A 24,273-nucleotide genomic window follows, 5' to 3' on the forward strand; every position below is an offset into this window, starting at 1 on the left:
ACAGAAATAGAGGAAGTTATTAAGAATTTAAAAGTTGGGAAAGCTCCAGGCTTGGATGGCCTAGGGACAGAATATTATAAAAGCTTTAGAAAAGTTTTGACTCCAAAATTATTAGAATTGTATAATGGAATAATGAAGGGAGATAAAATACCAGAATCATGGAGGAGATCACTAATAATATTAATACCAAAACTTGACAAAGACTTAACGGACCCGGGGTCATATAGGCCCATATCATTAGTTAATCAGGATGCAAAGATCTTATCTGTGATAATAGCCAATAGAATGAATAAATGCATGTATAAGTATATAAGTATATATAAAAAAGATCAGTGTGGGTTTGTAAAAGGAAGACAAATGTCAAATTTGATAGGGAGAGTATTAAATAAAATTTGTTTGGCTAAAGAGGGGAAGAAAAAAGTAGGGATATTATCATTAGACATTTTCAAAGCATTTGATTGTGTGGAATGGGAGACATTAAGGAAAATTTTGAATAAATTTGGAATGGGAAATAGAATAAAAGGAATTTTAGAACAATATTACTCAAGGAACTCAGCAGTGGTAACTATAAATGACGGAGTGACAAATGAAATAAAAGTGACAAGAGGAACAAGACAAGGTTGCCCTTTGTCGCTGATTTTATTTGCCATGGTGATAGAACTGTTCGCAAATGTCATAAGGAAATACAAGAATTTAGGAGGGTTAAGAAAAAAGGAGAAACAGAAGGTGAGTGTATTTGCTGACGACACATTGCTATTTATAGAAAATATAGTAAAGAAAATGGATAAAATAAAGGATCATTTGGAGATATTTGGGGAAATAACTGGTTTACAAGTTAATTGGGATAAGTCAGAAATGATGCTACTCAATTATACAAAGAAAGAAGAAAAAGACTTTATAGAACAGAGTAAAATGGGAATACGAATTAAGAATAAATTAAAATAATAACAAAGGATTTAAAAGAAATGTAAGAGGTAAATGTAGTAATATTGAGAAAAAGTTAATAGAGTATGAAGATATACGCTTATCTTGGTTTGGAAGAATAGCATTAGTAAAAATGAAAATACTTCCAAAGATAAATTTTATATTTAGGATGCTGCCACTTCAAATTACAGAAGAAGAACTAAATAGATGGCAACAAATGATAAACAAGTACTGCAATGGTAGTAAAAGAAATAGATTAAATAAACAGTTATGGTACAGACCGCAAAAAGAGGGTGGACTAGCACTACCTAATATTAAAAAATATTATGAAGCAAGTAGATTAAGATTGGCTATAGAAGGAATGGTTAAAAAAGAGGGAACAGACTGGCTTAGTAATGACTCAGAAGAAGTGGAAGAAGAAATTTGGAATATATTTTTAAACAGTTCATGAGAAAAGAAATTAGAGAAATCAGAAACCCAATGCTGAGCAATACATTAGAAGTATGGAACAAATATAGGAGAAAGTTAATAATGGAAGGGGTCAATTAGAACAATGGCTCAAAAATTGGGGGAAAAATAATACAAAAACTCCCTCTCGATAGCTGCAACAGAGGGGCGAATGGAAGGTTGCTTACCTGTAACCGTGGTTTCCTGAGTAGTTACCTGTGAATTTGCACAATGTGGTATTCCTGCACCCGCGCAGGCCAACTTCGGAACCTTCCAGAAGCTTAAAACTATTGTATCCCCCCAGGCCCCTCCCCTCTCTCTCTCGAGTATATAAGACCCCTGGGAGGGGCCAGCCACCATTCCTCTTCTGCCGCACAGCAGCCAGAAGGTGTGGCATGACACTCGAGGGGAGGGAAGGTTTGTGCGAATTCACAGGTAACTACTCAGGAAACCACGGTTACAGGTAAGCAACCTTCAATTTCCTGTCGTAGTTAACTGTGAATCGCACAATGTGGTAGACTAGCAAGCTATAATTCTGGTTGGTGGGGTCATGCCACCGCAGAAAACAGCACCGCTCTACCAAAATCAGCTTCTCTCCGAGATACCCTGTCCACCTTATAGTGAAGAGACAAAAGTGGTGGGAGAAGCCCAGATAGCCGCTTTACAAATGGTTTCCAAAGGAACACCCTTCATGAAGGCAGTAGAAGTTTCTACAGCTCTCGTAGAGTGACCTCTAATCTGCTGCGTCAATTCTTTCCCAGCTAACCTGTAGCAGGTACGAATTGTTGACACAATCCAGGCTGAGAAACGTTGAGAGGAAACTGGGAGCCCCCTAGTGTCCTTACGATATTTTACAAAAAGTCTCGGGGACTTCCTGAACTCAGCCGTTCTATGGACATAGAAGGCCAAAGCCCTTCTAACATCCAAACAATGTAACCCTTTCTCCAACGGAGTTTCAGAGTTTGGGAAAAACGCTGGCAAAACAATATCCTGTGAAATGTGGAATCTGGTGGCCACCTTAGGTAAAAATGCTAAATCCATTTGTAAAACAACCTTGTCGCTATGAAATTTCAAATACGGAGGATCTACTTGTAGAGCACATAGTTCACTAGCCCGTCTAGCCGAAGTTATGGCTACTAGGAATGCCACCTTCCAAGTTAATGGTTCTAACTCCGATGAAGCCATAGGCTCAAAGGGGGGCCGCATTAAACTGGAAAGTATCAATTCCAAGCTCCAAGAGGGAACTATGGGAGCCACTGGAGGTCTGACATTTTGTAGTCCTCTTAAAAAACATTTGACCAACGGGTCAACAAAACAAGAAGGGAGACCTTTCTTTCTCCTGAACCAAGAGATGGCCGCTAAATAACACTTTAACGATGAATTAGAAAGACCAGTCATAAAGGGTGGCCAGAAAATCCAGCACTACTGAAATAGGAGCTACATCCGATTCGTGACCCTTTGATCTAGCAAAGCTAGTAAACTTGTTCCATTTAAAAATGTATGACCTTCTCGTAGAAGGTCTATGAGCTGCCTCTATGATAGTCAAGACCATTTGGGGAAGAACCAAGTCCAATCCCAATGGGACGGCACTACCCGCCATGCTGTGAGTTTGAGGAGGTGCACATCCGGGTACAGTACTTGTCCCCGCTGAGATGTTAGGAGATCTGTCCTGTTGTTGAATCTGTGGAATTGTCCCCTCGACAGTTGAAGAAGAGGTGCGAACCACTGCTGACGAGGCCACCAAGGAGTCACCACGAAGCAATGAGCATGGTCTCTTTGTAACTTCGCTACTACCTTCAACAGCAACGGAAACAGGGGGAAGGCGTACAGTAGTACTCCCCCCCAATGACGGAAAAACGCATCTCTTAGGCCTTCCTGTGCTCTCTGGGGGTCCCTGCACGAACAGAACCTGTCGCACTTCGTATTCTCCCTGGTTGCAAAGAGATCTATCTCCGGGAACCCCCATAACTGGAAGATTGGTAGAGCTTCATCCTGATTGAGCAACCAATCGTGGTTCCTCAGTGGATTCCTGCTCAGGGTATCCGCCAGGGAATTCTCCTCTCCCGGGAGGTGGGAGACCTGAAGATACACCTCCCTCTGAATGCACCATTCCCAAATTTGCAGTTAGATTCAGTAGCTGTGGGGAGTGAGTCCCTCCCTGCTTGTTTAGATAATACATGACCGTTGTATTGTCTGTTAGTATTTGAACCACCTGGCCATGAATTAACCCTTCAAATGACTTTAGAGCCCTTTCTACGGCCATCAACTCTAGAACGTTTATGTGAAGGCCGGTTTTGTGTGGGGACCACCTGCCATGGGCCATTAGGCCCTGGGAATGGGCACCCCATCCCGTCAGTGATGAGTCCGTTGTAATCATCCTGGTAGGGTACGGAAGTTGGAAAGGGAGACCGATGCATACAAATTGTGGGGCAGTCCACCATTCTAAGGAGCGATGGACTTCCTGTGGTAGAGTAAAAATGGCCTGGGGCGAATCCCTGAGGGGGTCGAACACTGTACCAAACCAAGCCTGGAGGGGGCGCATGCGTAGGCATGAAAAGGGTGTCACTGCCGTAGTGGACGCCATATAACCCAACAGGGTCTGAATTTGATGGGCTGATACTACCTGGGCCTGCATAACATTCCAGACCTGCGCCTGCAAATTGGAGAACCTGTCCGACGGGAGGTATGCTCTCTGAGATACCGCATCCAGGAAAGCCCCGATGAAGAGAATCCCACGTGCCGGCCGTAACGAGGACTTCTCCATATTGACCACCAGGCCCAGCGACTGTAAAAGACAACACAACATGCACGTGAGCCTGGAGCTGCTTCGCTGATCTCGAAACTATCAGCCAATCGTCTATGTATGGGTAGACCACGATACCGCGAGTACGGAGATGGGCCAATACCACCGCCATGCATTTGGTAAACACCCGGGGGGCCGTACTGAGGCCAAACGGGAGCACGTTGTAGCAGAATGCCCTGTCACCTACCATAAAGGTAAGGAATCTACGGTGGTGTGGCACTATTGATAAATGGAAATATGCATCTCGTAGGTCTATAGTAGCAAACCATGCACTCTCCGGCAGCAGGGGCATTATAGATGAAAGAGTCACCATGTGAAATTTCTTTGGTGAAATAGATTTATTTAACTCTCTCAAATCCAGAATTGCTCTGAAGCTGCCACCCTTCTTAGAAACGACAAAATATCTTGAAAAGAAACAGTGTGCAAACAACGAGGAATGAACAGGTGAAATGGCTCCCTTGCCCAGAAGCACCTCAATCTCCTGACTTAACACCTGAGAAGAGGGAGTAACCTTGACTAGACCCACTGGTGGTGCATCAACAAACTCGATGGCATATCCCTGTTGTATTATTGACAGCTCCCATCTGTCGGTGATAATTAGTGCCCAATTAGATTGGAATGCTTGCAGTCTATTCCCAAATACCACAGGGGTTGGTGAATGCGAAGGCAGGGATATAACATTGTAACTGGAGTTAACAGAAAACTCTTCAACTCCCTCTGATGGAGGGTTGATTTCAGCCGGAACAGTGTGGGGTTGCAAATTGGAGGCATCAAAGGTGCTTCCTTGAGGCCCCTTGATTTCTAGGTTTACCCTGGTAGGGTTGATATCTTGATTTGGGCTGGTAATTATTTTTCTTGTTACCCTGGTATATAGGGGATGAAGGGCCCCTCCCAGAGTAAGAATTAGTATAGCTCTTACAATAAGTGGTGGGAGCTGATTGCCATCTGGATTTATTCTGGTAGGGTTGCCAAGTGTACCCAAACTTGTTGGCTGCTTGGCGCACCTCCTGCTTTTCTTTGATTGTCACATCTGTCTCAGGGTTGAAGAGACCCTCTTCATGCAAAGGAAGCTCCTCTGCGAGAGACTTTCCTTCCTCAGAGAGGTTTGCAGCTCTTAACCATGCGTGCCTTCTAATGGAAGTCGCTGTTGCAAATAGGTGCCCCGCAGACTGCCAAATGCTTTGCGAAATCCTTTTGGATCTTCGACAGCAAGAGTGCCTCAGACTGTAGCGCTTTGGGGAAGCGCTGCTCCTCTGGAGGGAGCTTCTCCAAATACAGGAGCATCTTGTTCCAGAGGAATGTCTGATAGCCACTCATGTATGTTGCATAATGCGCCATACGGGTGACTAGGCCTGCAGCCAAGTGTGCCTTCTTTCCCAACAGGTCGATCTTTTTCCCCTCTTTATCTGGTGGAGCAGAAAGGGTACTTTTTGGTTTCTTTGATTTCACCACCTCCACCACAACGGTGTTGGGCTTGAGAGAATTGGAAACCCACTTAGCTGTGGCCAGATCAATCCTATATAAGGAGTCGACTCTTCTGGGGGTAGCAGGCACGGTAGTTGGAGGCGTGTCTAAGATTTTAGCAAGTTTTATCAGGTAAGGTAATATGGGAAGTGACGTGGAAGTAGGGACGTTCTGTTCATCCAAAGGGAACATAAAGTCCTCTACATGCTCAGGCACTCTTGGGGCCGGGATGTCTAGCGCCTTAACCATCCTATCCACTAGGGATGAGAACTTATTGAAATCAGCCGGTAGAGGCGCAGTATCTGTTGATGCCTGAGTGAGTTGAGGATCTTGAGATTCTGCTTAGGAATCCGAGTCCTCTACCTCAGGGGGATTAAGGTCGCCCGTGGTTACGGTTGCCTCCTGAGGCATCTGAGGGGTGCAAGGCTCCCCAGCATGGGCAGACACAAGCGCCCTTGTATTAGTATCACAGGAGTTTTGTACCATACAAACAGAGAGGTCAACACAATTACGTTCTACACATACAGTTTCGATCAACACAACTTGTATCAACACAATTATTTAGTTCAGCACAGCTTGTCTGTCCAAGTCCAGTCAAGGAGGGACGAGTTGCTGTGGACATAACTGAGGTGGATGAGGGAAAAACCGTGGTTGAGGTCCCAAAACCCCTCTGTTGGATCCCCTGTATGGCCTCCATTCTAGGAAGTGGGGCAAAGGAAGAAGCAGGATGCTGGGGATACAAAAATTGCCCCGGTGGCCCCATCTGCCAGAATCCTGGGTGAGAGAATGGATTGGGTCCATAAGGCCCCCATTTAGTAGGGGTAGAGTGATGCCGTCGGGATCGATGAGACCTCCTAGATGCCCTCGATGCTGAGGAAGAGGTGGAAGAGGAAGATGATCTCGATGAGGAGGAGGGGGATACTGGCCTGGATCTTCCCCTAGACGATCTCCATCGCCTCGATCCTCTTGCACGGCGGCTGCGGTGCGAAGGGGAGCGCGAACGCCTCCTGCTTCCCTGGCTCCCTCTCGCCGTTGCCGGTCTCAGAGCAGCTGGTCTGGGGAAGCTCTCAGCTGATCGAGGGGAGAGGCTCCTCCCCTCGGCCGATGCCGGAGTGCGCTCCCCCTCCCTTCCTGTGGGAGGAGCCACAGGCAGTAGAAGAGTAGTCCTGCCCTCTGCCGAGGCTGGTCTTTCGGGCTCGGGGGCCTCCTCGACGTGCGGCGCGGTGGCTGCTTGTCCCGGTGTCGGCTGCCTGGGACGCGCTGCATTCTCCGGGTCCCTCGCCTGCTCCGCTGTCAGCGAGGAGGCGGTCGGCGTCGAAGCTGGCCCCCGATCCGGGCCCTGTTGAGCTCCCTGGTGCTGGAGAGGCTTCCCTGAGCGCCGGGGGCGGTTGGGCCTGTATCGGCTCCCCTGTGCCTGCCAGCAGGGGGAGCGGCATCTCCTTCTGCAGAGGAGGAGCAATGGCGGTGGGCCTTCCCGCTTTTTTGCCAGAAGGCCTCGGTTGTGCACCCTCGGCGTGGCCATCTTGCGGGGCCCTCTTCTTAACCTTCTTCTTCAGGCCCGTTTGGTCAGGCCTGGTTTTCGCAGGTAAGGGGATCTCTGCGCTAGATTGAGGGCTGTTGATAGGCGGTGGGAGCAGGGCCCTTTCGTATAGAGCCGCCTTCAGCCGCGATTCTCTGTGCCCCTCTCCCAGACATGTAAGGCACAAAACGTGTCCGTCTGTGTCTGGGAGGATATTGGGACAGGTCGAGCACTTCTTTAAAGAAGTTGTCGCCATGGCAGAAGGAAGATCCAAATGGGAGGTCAAATCCAGTCCAATGTGGGGGGAAATAGAGTACCTTGTCCTGTCAAAATCCAATCCGTGTCAAAAACCGATAGTCAGAATGAAGGTTCACCAGTTGACAGCCTACTAATGGCGGAAAAAAGAGGAATGGTGGCTGGCCCCTCCCAGGGGTCGAGAGAGAGGGGGGAGGGGCCTGGGGGATACAATAGTTTTAAGCTTCTGGAAGGTTCCGAAGTTGGCCTGCGTGGGCGCGGGAATACCACATTGTGCGATTCACAGTTAACTAGGACAGGAAACCATGGTTACCTTTCCCAGGAGTGTGTCTATTTCCTGGAGCAAAATCTGGGAGGGATGTGTAACTTTAACTGTTCCCATTGACGGGGTTTTCTCAAGCTCAATGGCGTAGCCCCTTTCGACTATAGCCAGTACCCTCTTGTCTGGTAATTTCAGCCCAGTTGTTATAGAAGGCCTCTAATCTGTTTCCGAACACAGGAGGGGTTGATGGGCAGTAACCTGGGGGTTGAACACCATAACTGGGGGTAACAGGCAACACAGAAAAACCATCCCTGCAAAGGGCCGCTTCACCCGTAGCCAAAGAAGGTCCCAAACTAGAGGCATCAAAGACGCTTCCTTGAGATGCCCTGAGGTTTTGGCTTGCCTTGGTATGGCTGATACCTGGGCTTAGAGTACGTATTCCTTCTATTATTATTCCGGAATTTAGGGGACAAAGAGCCCCTCCCTCAAGAGGGCCACGAATAGGAATTGTTAAAATTCTTACGATATGGGTTGGGCACAGTTTGCCATCTAGCTCGATTCTGGTAATAAGGCTGCCAGGTATATCCAAACTTGTTTGCAGCCTGGCGCACCTCCTGCTTTTCTTTGAGGGTTACGTCGGTTTTGGGATTAAATAGACCCTCCTCATGTAGAGGAAGGTCTTCTGCCAGGGCCTTGCCCTCCTCTGATAGATTGGCTAATCGTAACCAAGCGTGCCTCCGTATAGAGGTCGCGGTCGCGAAGTGATGGCCTGCAGATTCGGCCAAATGCTTAGCGAAATCCTTTTGGATCTTGGACAGAGCAGGGCTTCAGATTGCAGCACTTTAGGGAAGCGCTGCTCCTCTATTGGAAGTTTCTCCAAGTAGGGGAGTATTTTCGACCAGAGGAAGGTCTGGTAGCCGCTCATATACGTAGCGTAATGAGCCATGTGGGTAACTAGACCCGCAGCCAGGTGGGCCTTCTTCCCCAACAGATCGATCTTTTTCCCTTTGTCTGATGGGACAGACAGCGTTCCCTTAGGCTTTTTGGATTTTACAACTTCCGCCACCACTGTGTTGGGCTTGGGGGGGGGGGTTGCTACCCACTTAGCGGCTGCGAGGTCAATTCTATACAGAGAGTCGACCTTTCTGGGTGTGGCGGGCACATTGGCTGGGGACATATCCAAATTTTTGGCCAGTTTTAATAGTTAGGGGAGCATGGGGAGCGACATAGAGGTCGGGACATTCTGCTCCTCTGAAGGGAACACTGGATCCTCCACGTGCTCTGGGGCCTTAGGGGCTGGTATGTCCAGCGCCTTAATCTTTCTAGCGATCAGGGATGAAAATTTGTTGAAGTCAGGGGGTAGTGGTGCAGAGTCAGGTGCCACCTGGGGTGAGTCAGGCGAGTCAGTCGAGGAATCTGAGTCATCCCGCTCAACAATGTTTTGCTCCCCTGTTGATAACGCTATATCCTGAGTCCCCCTCGATGGACTGTCACCTTGTCGTGGTGAGGGGGCTTGCGCGTTCCAATGAACCTGTAGGCACTGGAGTCATGCACTCCCAGGAGTGGCCGCGGGGGAGGTTCCATACCAAGCACAGTCCGAAGACCCAAAGACCTCAATGGCGGAGCAGGCGGAGGATAACATGGCACATGTTACAACGGCTGCGAAGGCGGAAGAAGGCTGCAACAGACTGAGAAGCCACAGTCATTGTGTTAAACTACATCACCAGTGGAACCTCACTCTGTGAAGACTGTGTGTTGATCAGTTGTGCACTGACCTCCACACATTAAAAAAACCCACGCACAGGCGTCTTCAAAAGAAAATAAAAACAAATCAACCCAAGTCCCATGGCGATCAGCGAGTGGCGACGGGGGCAGGACTGTGAAATCTGGAAGCCCCTAGTCACAGACTGGCACATGGGCGGTGGATACGGACTCAGTCGTTCTACCTCAAGGTCCGAGGAAGTTGAGTAGTTCAGCAGCTGTATCCGCGACTGAGCAGCCCTATTGAGGACCCACTCTGCTCACCCCTCATGGGGAGGGGGCTAGAAAAGGTGCCCTAAACATAGTCTGCCTCTCTTATCCCTGACTGGACTGCCACGTCCAGTGGGGTCACCACCCTGCGGCCAAAAAAGAAAAATGAATTTCGGTACGTGGAACGTACGGACTCTGATGGACAACAGTGGCAGTGAACGCCCCGAACGCAGAACTGCCATCATTGCAAGGGAGCTGGGACGCTTCAACATCGACATAGCAGCCCTTCAGGAGACCCGGACAGCAGGAGAGGGACAGCTGAAGGAAGAAAAAGGAGGCTACACCTTCTTCTGGAAGGGACTGCCCGAAAAAGACCAAAGAATGCACGGAGTTGGCTTCACCATCAGAAATGACCTGATGAAACATCTGTCTGAAGCACCCACTGGCATCAACGAACGACTCTCAACCCTCCGAATCGATCTTGCCAAAAACCAACGGGCAACCATCATAAGTGCCTATGCACCAACACTAGATGCTGACGAAGACATCAAGGAGAAATTCTACTGTCAGCTGGACACCGTCCTATCGGGGATACCTAAGGAGGACAAAATCATCCTCCTGGGGGACTTCAATGCAAGAGTCGGGAGAGACTTCGACCTGTGGCCAGGGACCATCGGAAAAGACGGGGTTGGAAACAGCAACTCGAATGGCATCCTGCTTCTCACCAAATGTGCAGAGCACAACCTTGTCATCACCAACATGCTCTTCCACCAGAAAAACAAGTTCAAGACATCATAGAAGCACCGCCGGTCAAAGCATTGGCACCTCTTAGACTATGTAATCACACACGCCAGAGACCGCTGTGACGTGCTCCTCACAAGAGCCATGACAGGTGCTGACGACTGCTGGACTGACCACAGGCTAATTCGATCCTCGATGGCTATCAAGATTGCTCCCAAGCACAGACTCCAAGGAAGGAAGACAAGGCGCAAAATGAACACCCAAGCCCTTCAGGAGCCCTCCAGACGAGCCCATCTCCAAACAGCACTCAAGGACCATCTACCCACAGTACACCCCGAAAATGTTGAGGAACATTGGAACAAACTGAAGACCTCCATCATCCAAGCCTGCGAAGAAACTATTGGATACCAAGCCAAGAAACATCAAGACTGGTTTGATGAAAATGACATCGAGATCCAACAGCTAATTGACAAGAAAAGGAAAGCCTTCCAAGCATGGCAGAGAGACATCAACAGTGCTGCTAAGAAAAAGATCTACGCCAGTGCAAAAGCTGAGGTCCAAAGAAGGACAAGAGAACTCAAGAACATCTGGTGGACAAAGACGGCCGAAGAAATCCAACACCTGGCAGATACCCATAATGCTCAGGGATTTTTCAAAGCCACAAAGGTCATCTATGGACCAAGAAACCATGGCATACAGCCTCTACGCTCATCAGATGGAACCAAACTCCTGAAGGACCAAAACTCAATTGCACTACATTGGAAAGAACACTACCAAAGCCTCCTGAACCGCAGCTCCAATGTGGCCGAAGAGGTCCTCTTACAAATCCCGCAACAACAAACCAGGGATGAGCTTGCAGCACTGCCTAGTCTGGAAGACGTCAGCAATGCCATCAGCCAACAGAAGAATAACAAAACCAGTGGACCAGATGGGATCCCTGCTGAAATCTTTAAAGAGGGAGGACCTGAGCTGACACACCAACTCCACCAGCTCATAGAAAAAGTGTGGGTGACCGAGAAAATCCCAGCAGATTTCAAGGACGCCACCATCATCACCCTCTTCAAAAAAGGGGAAAGAATAGACTGTGGAAACTATCGAGGTATCTCCCTTCTAACCTCCGCTGGGAAAATCCTCGCAAGAATCCTTGCAAACCGCCTTCTGCCCCTCTCAGAAGACACCCTCCCAGAATCCCAGAATGGCTTCCGCCCCTCCAGAGGAACCGTGGACATGATCTTCACTGCACGACAGCTCCAAGAAAAATGCAGAGAACAAAACCAACCTCTGTACATGGCATTCATCGACCTTGCAAAGGCATTCGACACAGTGAATTGCAGCGCTCTCTGGACCATCCTCCACAAAATCGGGTGCCCTAACAAATTTGTGAACATCCTGCGGCTCCTCCATGATGACATGATGGCAACAGTCTCGGACAGCAATGGCTCCCAAAGTGACCCATTTAAAGTGGAATCCGGTGTCAAACAGGGATGTGTTATTGCCCCAACTCTATTCTCCATCTTCATCGCTATGATACTTCACCTTGTTGATGGGAAGCTTCCCACCGGAGTGGAAATAATCTATCGGACAGATGGCAAGCTATTCAACCTCAGCAGACTGAAAGCCAAAACCAAGGTTACAACAACATCTGTTATAGAACTCCAGTATGCTGATGACAACGTCGTCTGTGCGCATTCAGAAGAAGATCTACAAGCCACTCTAAACACCTTCGCAGAAGCATACGAGAAGCTCGGCCTGTCACTGAAGATTGAGAAAACCAAGGTGCTGTTCCAGCAGTCACCAGCCAATCCCTCCCCAATGCCAGTAATACAGCTTAATGGTGTAACATTAGAAAATGTGGACCATTTCCGCTACCTTGGCAGTCACCTCTCCACCAAAGTCAACATCGATGCCGAAATACAACACCGCCTGAGCTCTGCAAGTGCAGCATTTTCCAGAATGAAGCAGAGAGTGTTTGAGGACCGGGACATCCGTAGGGAGACCAAGGTGCTTGTCTATAAAGCTATTGTCCTCCCAACCCTGCTATATGCCTGTGAGACGTGGACTGTCTACAGAAGTCACATGCAGCTCCTGGAACGATTCCATCAGCGCTGCCTACGTAAAATCCTGCAAATCTCCTGGGAAGACAAGCGGACAAACGTCAGTGTGCTGGAAGAAGCAAAGACCACCAGCATTGAAGCGATGGTCCTCCAACAGCAACTCTGCTGGGCCGGCCACGCTGTCCGGATGCCTGACCACCGTCTCCCAAAGCAGTTGCTCTACTCCGAACTTAAGAACGGAAAACGGAATGTTGGTGGACAGGAAAAGAGATTTAAAGATGGGCTCAAAGCCAACCTTAAAAACTCTGGCATAGGCACTGAGAACTGGGAAGCCCTGGCCCTTGAGCGCTCCAGCTGGAGGACAGCTGTGACCAGCAGTGCTGTAGAATTTGAGGAGGCACGAGTGGAGGGTGAAAGAGAGAAACGTGCCAGGAGGAAGGCACGTCAAGCCAACCCCGACCGGGACCGCCTTCCACCTGGAAACCAATGCCCTCACTGCGGAAGAAGATGCAGAGCAAGAATAGGGCTCCACAGCCACATACGGACCCACAAGGAAATCCATAATGGAAGACCATCTTACTCATCCAACGAGGGATCGCCTAATGATGAATGAAAAAAAATGAAATGATCCTGAGTCACCTGAGGCGTGCAGGATGGCTCAGGATGGGCGGAGGTGAGCACATTAGCAACATCACAAGCATTTTGGTCAACACAAAAAGGGGCGGTCTACACAAAGATTTCGGTCAACACAATCAAGATTCCGATCAACACAATCAACCTGGCCAGCACAATCTATTTGTCCATGCCCATTCACAGAGGGACCAGTCATTGGTGCAGGTAGAGGATGCAAGGGGGAAAATAGTGATAGAAGTCCCACATCCCCTCTGCTGGATGCCAGGAATAGCCTCCATGCTGGAAAGAGGGGCGAAGGGAGGGGTCGGGTGCTGTGCGTACATGAAGTGACCCGACGGTCCCATTTGCCAGAAGCCAGGAAAAGGATATGGACCAGAACCATAGGGCCCCCATTGGGAAGCCACGGAGTGAGATCTTTGGGAACGACGAGCTCTCCTGAAGCTCCTGGATGAGGAGGAAGATGAAGAGGAAGACGTTGATGCCGAAGAAGAAGAGGACGAGCCTGACATGTCAACTTCCAATCTTCTTCTCCATTTATCCACTGCCAGTCTGTTCCATTTTCCTTTAATAAGTCTTCCCTTTCCACTTCTATCGTGATCTTGATGTTACTTTTCTTCTAATTTCTTTCTCTTCTATATTGCTTTCCTGTGTCATACTATTCCTTTCTTTTTATTAATTTTTCTGTCTGTTTTCTTCGGTGAAGTAATCATCCACCATTTTCCAGTTGGTCTTTATAATTGGTCTACCATGAGATTCTTTTAGGGCGAACGTTAGTTTATCCACGTCTTTAATTTTTTGAATTTTATTTAGCCATTCTTCTTTCGTTGCGAGTTCACTTTCTTTCCATTTTTTTGCTATTACCATTCTTGCTGCAGTAGAGAGGTATATAAATAAGATGTCATTATTTCAGTCCCTTTCCAGTCCTTCATCTGCTAGTCCTAACAGAAAGTATTTTGGTTTTAACTGGATCTTTATTTTCAGTATCTTCTCACATGTCTCCTGTACCATCTTCCAAAAGATCTTCACCTTGGGGCATGTTCACCAGGCATGGAGGAATGTTCCGACCTGCATATCACATTTCCAACATTTTGTTCTGGGAATTTCTGTACATTACGCTTAGTTTTTGAGGGGTCATGTACGATCTATATATCATCTTAATCAGATTCTCCTTTAAATCTGTCGAATAGGTATATTTGATCTTTTTAGTCCATAGCTTCTCCCATTCATTCAGTTTTATCTCTCTTCCAATATTTTATGCCCATTTGATCATGCATTCCTTGACTAACTCTGTCTCAGTCATCCAGTCCAGTAACTTGTGGTAGATCTTGGTTATAGATTTTTTTTCTTTCAATATGATCTTGTCTTGAAAGTCGTCTTTTCCCATAAAACCTGTTTCACTATCCTTCTTGAAGTATCCCTTAAGTTGTATGAACTGGAACCATGAGACTATGTTAAATTTATGGGCAATTTCTTCCTTTGTTTTCAGTTGTAACGAGCACTCTTTTTTGATTAAGATGTCTTTATAAGTGGGCCACTTTGACCACCCCAGCAATCTTCTCTGTCCCGCTTCTAGAGGGGAAATCCATAAAGGAGTCTTTGGGTAGAGTTTAGCCTTGTATCTGGCCCATATTTTCATTAGTGTGGATCTGATGAAATAGTTGTTAAAGTTCTTTTCCTTTTTAATTTGGTCATACCAGAGATACAAGTGCCAGCCAATTCTTAGGTCAAAGCCCTCCAATTCTAGTATTCTTTCCTTTCTTAATAAGATCCAGTCTTTTATCCAGCTTAGACCGCAGGTTTCGTAGTAAAGTTTAAGATCTGGTAGGCCTAACCCTCCTCTATCCTTCTTGTCCGCCAAGTGTCTAAACTTTATTCTCGGTTTTTTCCCCTTCCATATAAATTTTGATATTTTTTTTGTTCCATTCGTTAAATAATCTGTTGTTTCTGATTATTGGAACATTCTGGAAGAGGTATAGAAGCTTTGGCAAGATGTTCATTTTAATAGTGGCGATTCTTCCCAGTAAAGGTAGCGTTAAGTTGTTCCAGTTTTTTAGATCTTTCTTTATCTCAGTCCATTTTGTCTCATAATTGTTCTTCAACAACTGAGAATTTCTAGCTGTTAATTGAATTCCTAAATATTTTATTTTTGTGGAGATTTGTAACCCGGTACTTTCTTTTAACCTTTCACACAAAAAACTAGGGAAAGCCTACTATTACTCTGCACCAGAAAAAAAGAGGGGTAGTGATATATGCGAAAGAAACATTAGAGACAAAACTAGCATTCAGAGATCTAGATAGAAGAATGGTGGGGATACTTATGGACCAGGAAGACCAAAAAATACTAATTTGAAACATCTATGCCCCTAACAGCCCCAAAACAAAATTCATAACAACTTTGAAAAGGGAACTCCAGGAAGTAGATTTTGACAATTTAATTATTCTAGGTGACTTCGATGGAGTCATCAACAGTAACTTAGATAAGACCAAATCTAACAAAAAGAACAAAAAAGAAGAGATGTGTACACTTCCAAATAAATTTTTAAAATTAAAACAGGAGTTTGACCTGGGTGATGCGTGGCGCATTCATAATGAGGATGAGAGAGATTACAACTTCTTCTCAGATAGACACAAAGGCTGGTTTAGGATAGACATGGTCTGGACTTCAAAAACAATAACCCCCAAAATTTCTAAAATCAGAATACTACCGAGAGATTTATCAGATCATGTAGCCATTGAAGTCACAATTACCCAAAAATCACCACAAAAAAGGTGGGGGATTAGATAACAACCTTCTCAAAACAGAGGAAAGCATAATAAAAAACATTAACCTAATCCAAGAATTCTTTAAGATTAATGATAACCACGATATTAGGATAGAAACTCTTTGGGACACCTGTAAAGCTGTCATGAGGCGTAATCTTATCCAACAAAAGGCAGTCAAAAATAAAGTCATAAGACAAGAAGTCCAAAAATTAGATAAAGAAATAGAAAAAGCAGAAAGGGAACTGAAACACAAAGGAGAAGACGCAGAGATAAAGAAAACCCTAGACCAGTTAAAAAAACAAAAACACCAACTAGAATTGAACCAAGTGGCAAAACGATTACAATTCATAAAACAGAAGGAATTTCAGAACGCAAATAAACCAGGTAAATGGCTCTCACAAAAGTTAAGGAAGAAAAAACAATAAACTCAGATTACTAAATTAAGAGTCAATGACAAACAGATTACCATAGACAGAGACATCTTAAAAGAATTCCAAAACTTCTATTCAAATTTATACCAAAAAATCATGCCAACTTAGAGGAAATATCAGAGTATATTTCTAGTCAAAAACTCGATAAGATTACATAACTACAAAGAGAATCTTTGAATAGCGAAATAACAGAGGAAGAAATTCAAAGGGCAATAAGGAAACTGGAACCTTCCAAGGCTCCAGGCCCAGATGGCTTCACGGCCATTTTTTACAAGACAATGGCTAATGTAATAATGAAATAATACCATATTTTAAAAAATTACTCAACAAGATAATGGAAGACAAGATCTTTCCAGACTTATGGAACCTGCCAGGTTCTTGAATGCCCTTAAGGGCCTTGGAACTGTGTGCGTCACTCTCAATGAGCAAGTAGACAACCGGAACACCAGTCTGTTGGCTGCCTTGGATGAGATTGCTCCCATGCGCCACTTCCGCCCTCGCCGGAATCGCTCCCCTTGATACACTAACGAGCTACAGATGATGAAGCAAGCACGAAAGCAGCTGGAACATCGCTGGAGACGGAAACCTGACGAAGTGTCAATGTCTACTTTTAAGGCTTTTCGCAAGTCCTATGAGTCAGCCGTCAAGGATGCTAAAAAATCTTATAGTTCTTCCTTAATAGCCTCTGCTAGATCGCGCCAAGCACAGTTATTCAAAATTGTTCGTGCCTTGATTGATCCGGCTCCTTTAGTCCAGAACCCAACAACTATGCCTATTACAGCTTTGGCATTCCAGGAATTTTTCACTAACAAAATTATCATGCTTCGGCAGGAACTCCCTCCCACAGTCGACACTTTGAGTGAGCTGGAGACCTTGTGGCCGCTTAGCGGGCCTATCTTCGATCAATTTACACCGCTTCACACGGAGGATGTCACCAGAATTCTGGCTACTGCAAAAGCAACCACCTGTTCTCTTGATCCGTGCCCCTCTTGGCTGATCAAGAGCTGCTTGGAAGGTCTATTTGATCCGTTGTGCAGTATAATCAATGGCTCTCTTGAACAGGGGTTTTTTCCGGACAACTTAAAAGAGGCAAGGGTTTATCCCTTGTTAAAGAAACCTAACTTGGATCCTATGACCCTTGCCAATTACTGTCCTGTTTCTAATCTGCAATTCTTAGGCAAGGTGATAGAGCTGGCTGTACTGGGACAATTGCAACAATTCCTGGATGACACAGCTGGCCTGGACCCTTTACAGTCAGGTTTTCGTCCGGGTCATGGGACAGAGACAGTCCTGGTTGCCATTACGGATGAACTCCGTCGCCAGTCTGACTCCGCGCTACTGGTACTTCTCGACCTTACCGCAGCGTTTGACACCGTCGACTACGATCTAATGATTCACCATCTTGCCATGTCTGGAGTTCGTGGTCAGGCCCTCAATTGGTTCAACTCATTTCTCCGGAACCGGAGTCAACACGTGGAGTACATGGATCAAATCTCCGATAGATCCCCCCCTCCTATGTGGGGTCCTCCAAGATGCAATTCTCTCTCCTCTTCTCTTCAACATCTACGTTAGACCCCTTGCTAGTTTGGCTTGGAGTTTCGGCCTGGACTGCTACCAATATGCAGATGATACCCAACTCCTTCTGCGCCTGGAGCAACGTCAATTTCAGACAATTTCACCCTATGTCTGGAAGCTCTGTCAAACTGGCTACGTGCTAGCAGACTGAAGGTGAACCCGGCGAAGACTAAGATTCTCTGGCATGGCCGCCCGGCAGGTCTGACTCCCCCATTACCCACCTTCGATGGTGCCGCCCCATCTCCATCGACCACTGTTAAGAGCTTAGGTGTCATCCTGGATTCACAGCTGACAATGGAAGCTCAGGTCGCTGCTGCCAGCAAATAGGTCTTTTTCCATCTATGACAAGCGAAGCGACTGGCACCCTACCTATCTGACGAGGCTCTGGCAACTGTCATCCATGCCACGGTCACGTCTAGGCTGGACTATTGCAACGCCCTGTATGTGGGCCTTCCAATGTCTATGACCCGAAAGCTTCGTATTGTTCAGAATCCGGCAGCCAGGCTACTCACAAGAACACCCATGAAATGCCATATAACACCAGTGCTGCAACATTTACATTGGCTTCCAACTGAGTACCGTGGCCTGTATAAGATGCTAGTTCCCTTTAAAACTCTGTAAGGCCAGGGTCCATCGTACCTTAGGGACCGCCTCTCCTTCTCCCATCATCGGAGGTCGCAACGACCAGCCCAACGTGACTTACTCCATATACCGGGTCCTAGAGAAGTGCACTTGGAAAGGACCAGACGCAGGGCTTTTTCTATTTCTGCCCGTCTTGTGGAATTCCTTGCCACCCTACATGAGAGCCATGCATGACTTAGGGCCTTTTACTCTCGCACTTAAGACCTGGCGTTTTACTAGAGCATTCGATCTCTGTTAATTTTTAATTTTTGTACGTATGTATTTTATCTTTTATAATTTAGTTGTAAATCGCCTAGAGCATTCTTGGATGGAGGGCGATTAATAAGTTATTAAATGATGATGATGATGATGATGACATGGAAACTAGCAAATATAACTATAATACATAAAGAAGGAACAGGTGAGACGGATTTGAGAAACTACAGACCGATTTCCTTACTCAATCTGGATTGTAAAATTTTTACAGATATACTCGGAGAAAGAATGAAGGGTTTCTTATTGAACTGGATAGATGAAGATCAATCTGGCTTTCTACCGGGCAGACATATAGGAGACAATCTGAGGAATATACTAGATGTAATCGAATATTACGAAACACATCATGAAAAAGAACTGGCTGTGGCTGTTGACGCCGAAAAGGCATTTGACAACCTGAGTTGGGAATTCTTGAAAGAAATATTTAGAGAACTAGATATAGGCCATAATTTTCGAAACCCCATTGAAGCAATTTACAAAGAGCAAAAGGCAGTGCTATGGATAAATGGACAACCCTCGAAAGAAATATCAATCGAAAAAGGCACTAGACAGGGATGCCCGTTATCGCCGTTGATCTTTGTCATGGCACTAGAAATCCTATTAAGAAACATAAAGAAGGACGAAAATTTGACCGGCTTGAAGGTAGGAAGACAAACATACAAATACGGAGCCTTCGCAGATTATTTGATCTGCATTATTGAAAATCCAAGAGAAAACATCTTCAACTGGCTAAGTAAAATAGGTTTGGGAGTTTTAAAATAAAGAGGAAAAAGAAAGTGATATTAACTCAGAATATAACCAAGAAATATCAAGAAAAGCTTTCCCGCTTTTTTAGCGGGGTTCTTTGCCTGTGCGCTCTCGGCACGGCCATCTTGTTGGGCCTTGTCTTTTTTGTTTTTTGGTCTTCTTCTTCAAGCCCAAGGAGTCATGCCTGGGCCGGGCAGGTAAGCCCACAGGTTCTCCCATTGGGAGGTAGAGGCAGCAAGACCCTCTCGTAGAGAGCCGCCTTCAAACGCAACTCTCTATTTTTCCATGTTTGCGGAGTAAATGCCGCACAGACTACATAAGGTTGAGAGAGGTGCCCCTCTCCCAAGCAGTCAAGGCATAGATAGTGGCCATCTGTGTCCGGGAGGACATTTGGGCAGGCCGAACACTTCTTAAAAGAAGTAGTTGCCATGGCAAAAAGTTGATCAAAAACCGGGGAAGTGACGAAAGGAGAGTCCAAAGCCAGTCCGAGGTGAGTGGGAACAGAGTACCTTAAATAACCAGTCCGTAAGTCAGTCCAAGGGAGCCCCCGGTGGTGCAGTGGGTTAAAGCACTGAGCTGCTGAGTTTGTTGATCGAAAGGTCGCAGGTTCGATTCCGGGGAGCGGCGTGAGCTTCTGCTGTCAGCCCTAGCTTCTGCCAACCTAGCAGTTCGAAAACACGCAAATGTGAGTAGATCAATAGGTACCATTCCGGTGGGAAGGTAACGCCGCTCCATGCAGTCATGCCGGCCACATGAGGTGTTTTGGAGGTGTCTACGGACAATGCTGGCTCTTCGGCTTAGAAATGGAGATGAGCACCACACCCCAGTCAGACATGACTGGACTTAATATCAGGGGACTACCTTTACCTTTACCTAAGTCAGTCCAAGTCAAATAATCAAGAGATTCAATCTATATATATAAATCTGTTAGGTTGGTTCAACGGGACAGCAAAACTCAAAAACCCCCCAACGAAACTTAACCAAAATTCCCATGTCCATAACACAACCCAAAAGGTACAAACATATCTACTCAAAATGAAAAACAACACAACAACACACTCACAAAACGGCAAAACAACAAAACCCAAAAAAACCCCCAATGAAACTTAACCAAAATTCCCATGCCCATAACACAATCCAAAAGGTACAAACATATCTACTCAAAATGAAAAACAACACAACAACACACTCACAAAACGGCAAAACAACAAAACTCAAAAAAAACTCCAACGAAACTTAACCAAAATTCCCATGCCCATAACACAACCCACAAGGTACAATCATATCTACTCAAAATGAAAAACAACACAACACACTCACAAAACGGCAAAACAACAAAACTAAAAAAAATCCAACGAAACTTAACCAAAATTCCCATGCCCATAACACAACCCACAAGGTACAAACATATCTACTCAAAATGAAAAACAACACAACAACACACTCACAAAACGGCAAAACAACTGAGCATGCGCATTGGCACCCAACTGCAAGTTCCCTGGCGCGCGCACACAGCCTTCCGGCCAATGTTCCTTCTGCAGAAGCCATGCCCACTGCAAGCCCTGCCGCGCCACTTCCCGCACACACACCCCCTGCTGCACGCACACACACAACCCCATGCTCCATCACACCCCCCGCTGCCGCACACACACACGCAACCCCACGCTCCATCACTCCCCCTGCCGCCGCACACACACGCAACCCCACGCTCCATCACTCCCCCCGCCGCCGCACACACACGTAACCCCATGCTCCATCACTCCCCCCACTGCCACACACACACACACAACCCCATGCTCCATCATTCCCATCGCCGCCACACACACAACCCCACGCTCCATCACTCCCCCCGCCGCCGCACACACACGCAACCCCATGCTCCATCATTCCTCCCGCCACCGCACACACATGCAACCCCACGCTCCATCACTCCCCCGCCGCCGCATACACACACACAACCCCACCGCTGCACACTCACACGCAACCCCACGCTCCATCACTCCCCCCGCCGCCGCACACACACACACACAACCCCACGCTCCATCACTCCTCCTGCCGCCGCACACACACACACATAACCCCACGCTCCATCACTCCCCCCGCTGCCACACACACACACGCAACCACACGCTCCATCACTCCCATCGCCGCCACACACGCAACCCCACGCTCCATCACTCCCCCCGCCGCCGCACACACACACGCAACCCCACGCTCCATCATTCCTCCCGCTGCCGCACACACACACGCAACCCCACGCTCCATCACTTCCCCCGCCGCCGCACACACACGCAACCTCACACTCCATCACTCCCCCCGCCGCCGCATACACACACACAACCCCACTCCCCCCGCCGCTGCACACACACGCAACCCCACGCTCCATCACTCTCCCTGCCGCCGCGCACACACACACAACCCCACGCTCCATCACTCCTCCTGCTGCCGCACACACACACGTAACCCCACGCTCCATCACTTCCCCCGCCACTGCACACACACACGCAACCCCACTCCCCCCGCCGCCGCACACACACACGCAACCCCACGCTCCATCACTCCCCCGCCCCAATCTTACCCCCTTTTACTTCACGCCACCTCCAAACCCCACCCCGCCCCTTCCCGCCCTGTCAAAATCCAGGAAAGATGTGAAGGAAGGAAAGAAGGAAGAAAGAGAAAGGGAGGTAAAGAAAAAGGGGGAAGGAAGGAAAGTTAGAGAAAGAAGGAAGAAGAAAAGGAAAGAAATGGAAGGAAAGAGGGAGTGAAGGAAGGGGGAAGATGTAGAGAAAGAGGGAGGGAAGGAAAGAAGGAAAGAGAGAAGGAAGAAAAGAGACCAGAAGAGAAAGAAAAAGGGGGAAGGAAGGAGAGAAGGAAAGAAAAAAGGGAATGAAGGAAGGAAAGAGGGCGTGAAGGAAGAGGGAAGATGAAACCGAGTAGTGAAAGAAGGAAAGAAAGAAAGAGGAAGAGAAGGAAGAAAGGAGAGAAAGGGGGAGGAAAAGGGGGAAGGAATAGGTAGGTACCTCTCTTTCATAATAGTCCAGATATCTACCTCAACTCTGATAAATTTTACTATAGGCCACAGCAACGCGTGGCAGGGCACTGCTAGTAGAATATAAGAAATAGCGAAGGTTCACTAGCTGAGCCTACTGACACCAGAAAAAAAGAGGACTGATGGCTGGCCCCGCCCATGGGCCTTATATATTCGAGTGGGGGGAGGGGGTGGGGCCAGGAGGGGGATTCAATGCTTCTGAGTTTCTAAAAGGTTCTGAAGCTGGCCTGCGCAGGTGCCAGGAATACCATAATGTGCGCTTCACAGTTGACTACAACTAGCAACTATTGGTTCAAAAGACAGACAATATTCCAACTGAACATTAGGAATAACTTCCTGACCATTCAACAGTGATTTATCTCAACTTTCCTGATAGGGTGGACAGTTCAGAACTATTTCACACTTGTGCCAGCTTGTTCAAAATAAATATCGCACTTTTTCACGGAGCATGTTTTAAAAGTTGTGCTTATGTAGCTCAATTAATGACTCCTCTGTACTTAAGGTTTCTTAACAATATGAGATAGGACATCTCACCTCACATGTGGCCATTCTCTGGTTTCATCCAACTGGTGTAACCTTCACCTAAAGGATAAGAGCTGAAGTTAGTAAGAAGATAAAGACTACAGGAGTTTCTGAAAACAAAAATTGAAGTTTAATCATAAGAGTTAACTCACGAATTGGTAAACTGAGGGGAGTTTACAAGTTCTGCCAAAACAGTTATTGGGAAATAGCATAGGGCACAAGCAGAAAATGAATGCTTTTACTCCAAAGATTGAGCTACAGGATAGTGAAGATATGCAACTAGTCTTCATTTAGTCCTCAACTGCCAACCTCAGCATTAGAAATAATTGCAGCCAGAGATGAGTTACCTCTTGTGTGCAGATGTGAAGCTACTGCATTCAACTATCTGGTTGCCTCTCTATTGTCATACAGCCCTCCTCCCCATAAAATGTTTATTCAAAGGCTCATCCAAATGCCTTCTGAGTCTTCACAATACAGTTAGGAATGTGCTTTGAACTAGCTCTCTTCTACCATTATCGCTCTAACCCAAAAAAAAACAAAAAACTTTTTTTCAGAAAGCCCCATTAAGGGCATACAGCAAATGAAAAGGCAACCTTTCCACCTGCAACTCACTCTTGAGTAGCCTTTAAAAAGGTCAAGACACTGCTAAGCCAGTCAATGTGCCAGTATCCTCAAATCCATATCTTGGCTTAATGTTTTGTTTTTTTCCAAAACAGAAGGAACACATTTTAAGTACTAGTAACACAAATTATGGTTTGGGGTTTTTTTTCATCACTAACTTTATTTGCAGCCATCCCTTCCCACAATTCAATTGTACTAGCGTGCAATACCATGTTTGTCTGATGGAGGTTTGTAGGCACTACCATGGGCTTTCATGGCCCCATGCTAATGCAACAATCCAAAGTGTGAAACAATTTCCCATTTCCTTCCGCCTTCCCAGCCCCGCACCCCTTGCAGCATTGACTTATACCCACCAAAATGGCATAAAGACAGATCTGCAACTGACCTGTTGATTCCAACCTTTCTAGCTTGTAATGGTAGAAAACAACCAATGGTCCAAGCCAACCTAAAAAAGCACAATCTCTTCATGTTGGGCTCCGTTGTAACATACGTAACCATCAGGGTCCTCCTGATCAGGTGGAAATCATTAGCAGAGATTGAGCCCTCTAAATGAATTCTATGGGGGGCTTTGGATGCAGGCTTTGTTGAGCTACTG

General features: G+C 46.7%; 2 protein-coding genes across 2 annotated transcripts in view; both read right to left on the minus strand.

Moving 5' to 3' along the window:
• Positions 1-4,135, minus strand: part of LOC137095604 (adenylyl cyclase-associated protein 1-like) — a 120,793-nt gene extending 116,658 nt beyond the window's left edge. The window contains exon 1 of the mRNA XM_067462377.1: positions 3,995-4,135. Within this exon, the coding sequence (XP_067318478.1) occupies positions 3,995-4,135 (141 nt within the window). The remainder of the gene's footprint in view (positions 1-3,994) is intronic.
• LOC137095120 (splicing factor, proline- and glutamine-rich-like) overlaps positions 1,140-24,273 on the minus strand; it is a 79,110-nt gene continuing 55,976 nt past the window's right edge. Inside the window, exons 10-11 of the mRNA XM_067461402.1 lie at positions 23,070-23,117; positions 1,140-4,156 (exon numbers count right to left, since the gene is read on the minus strand). Coding sequence (XP_067317503.1) covers positions 23,094-23,117 — 24 coding nt within the window. The 3' untranslated portion in view covers positions 1,140-4,156; positions 23,070-23,093. The remainder of the gene's footprint in view (positions 4,157-23,069; positions 23,118-24,273) is intronic.

This window comes from Anolis sagrei, chromosome Y, assembly GCF_037176765.1.
Source record: "Anolis sagrei isolate rAnoSag1 chromosome Y, rAnoSag1.mat, whole genome shotgun sequence".
Classification (NCBI taxonomy): Eukaryota; Metazoa; Chordata; class Lepidosauria; order Squamata; family Dactyloidae; genus Anolis; species Anolis sagrei.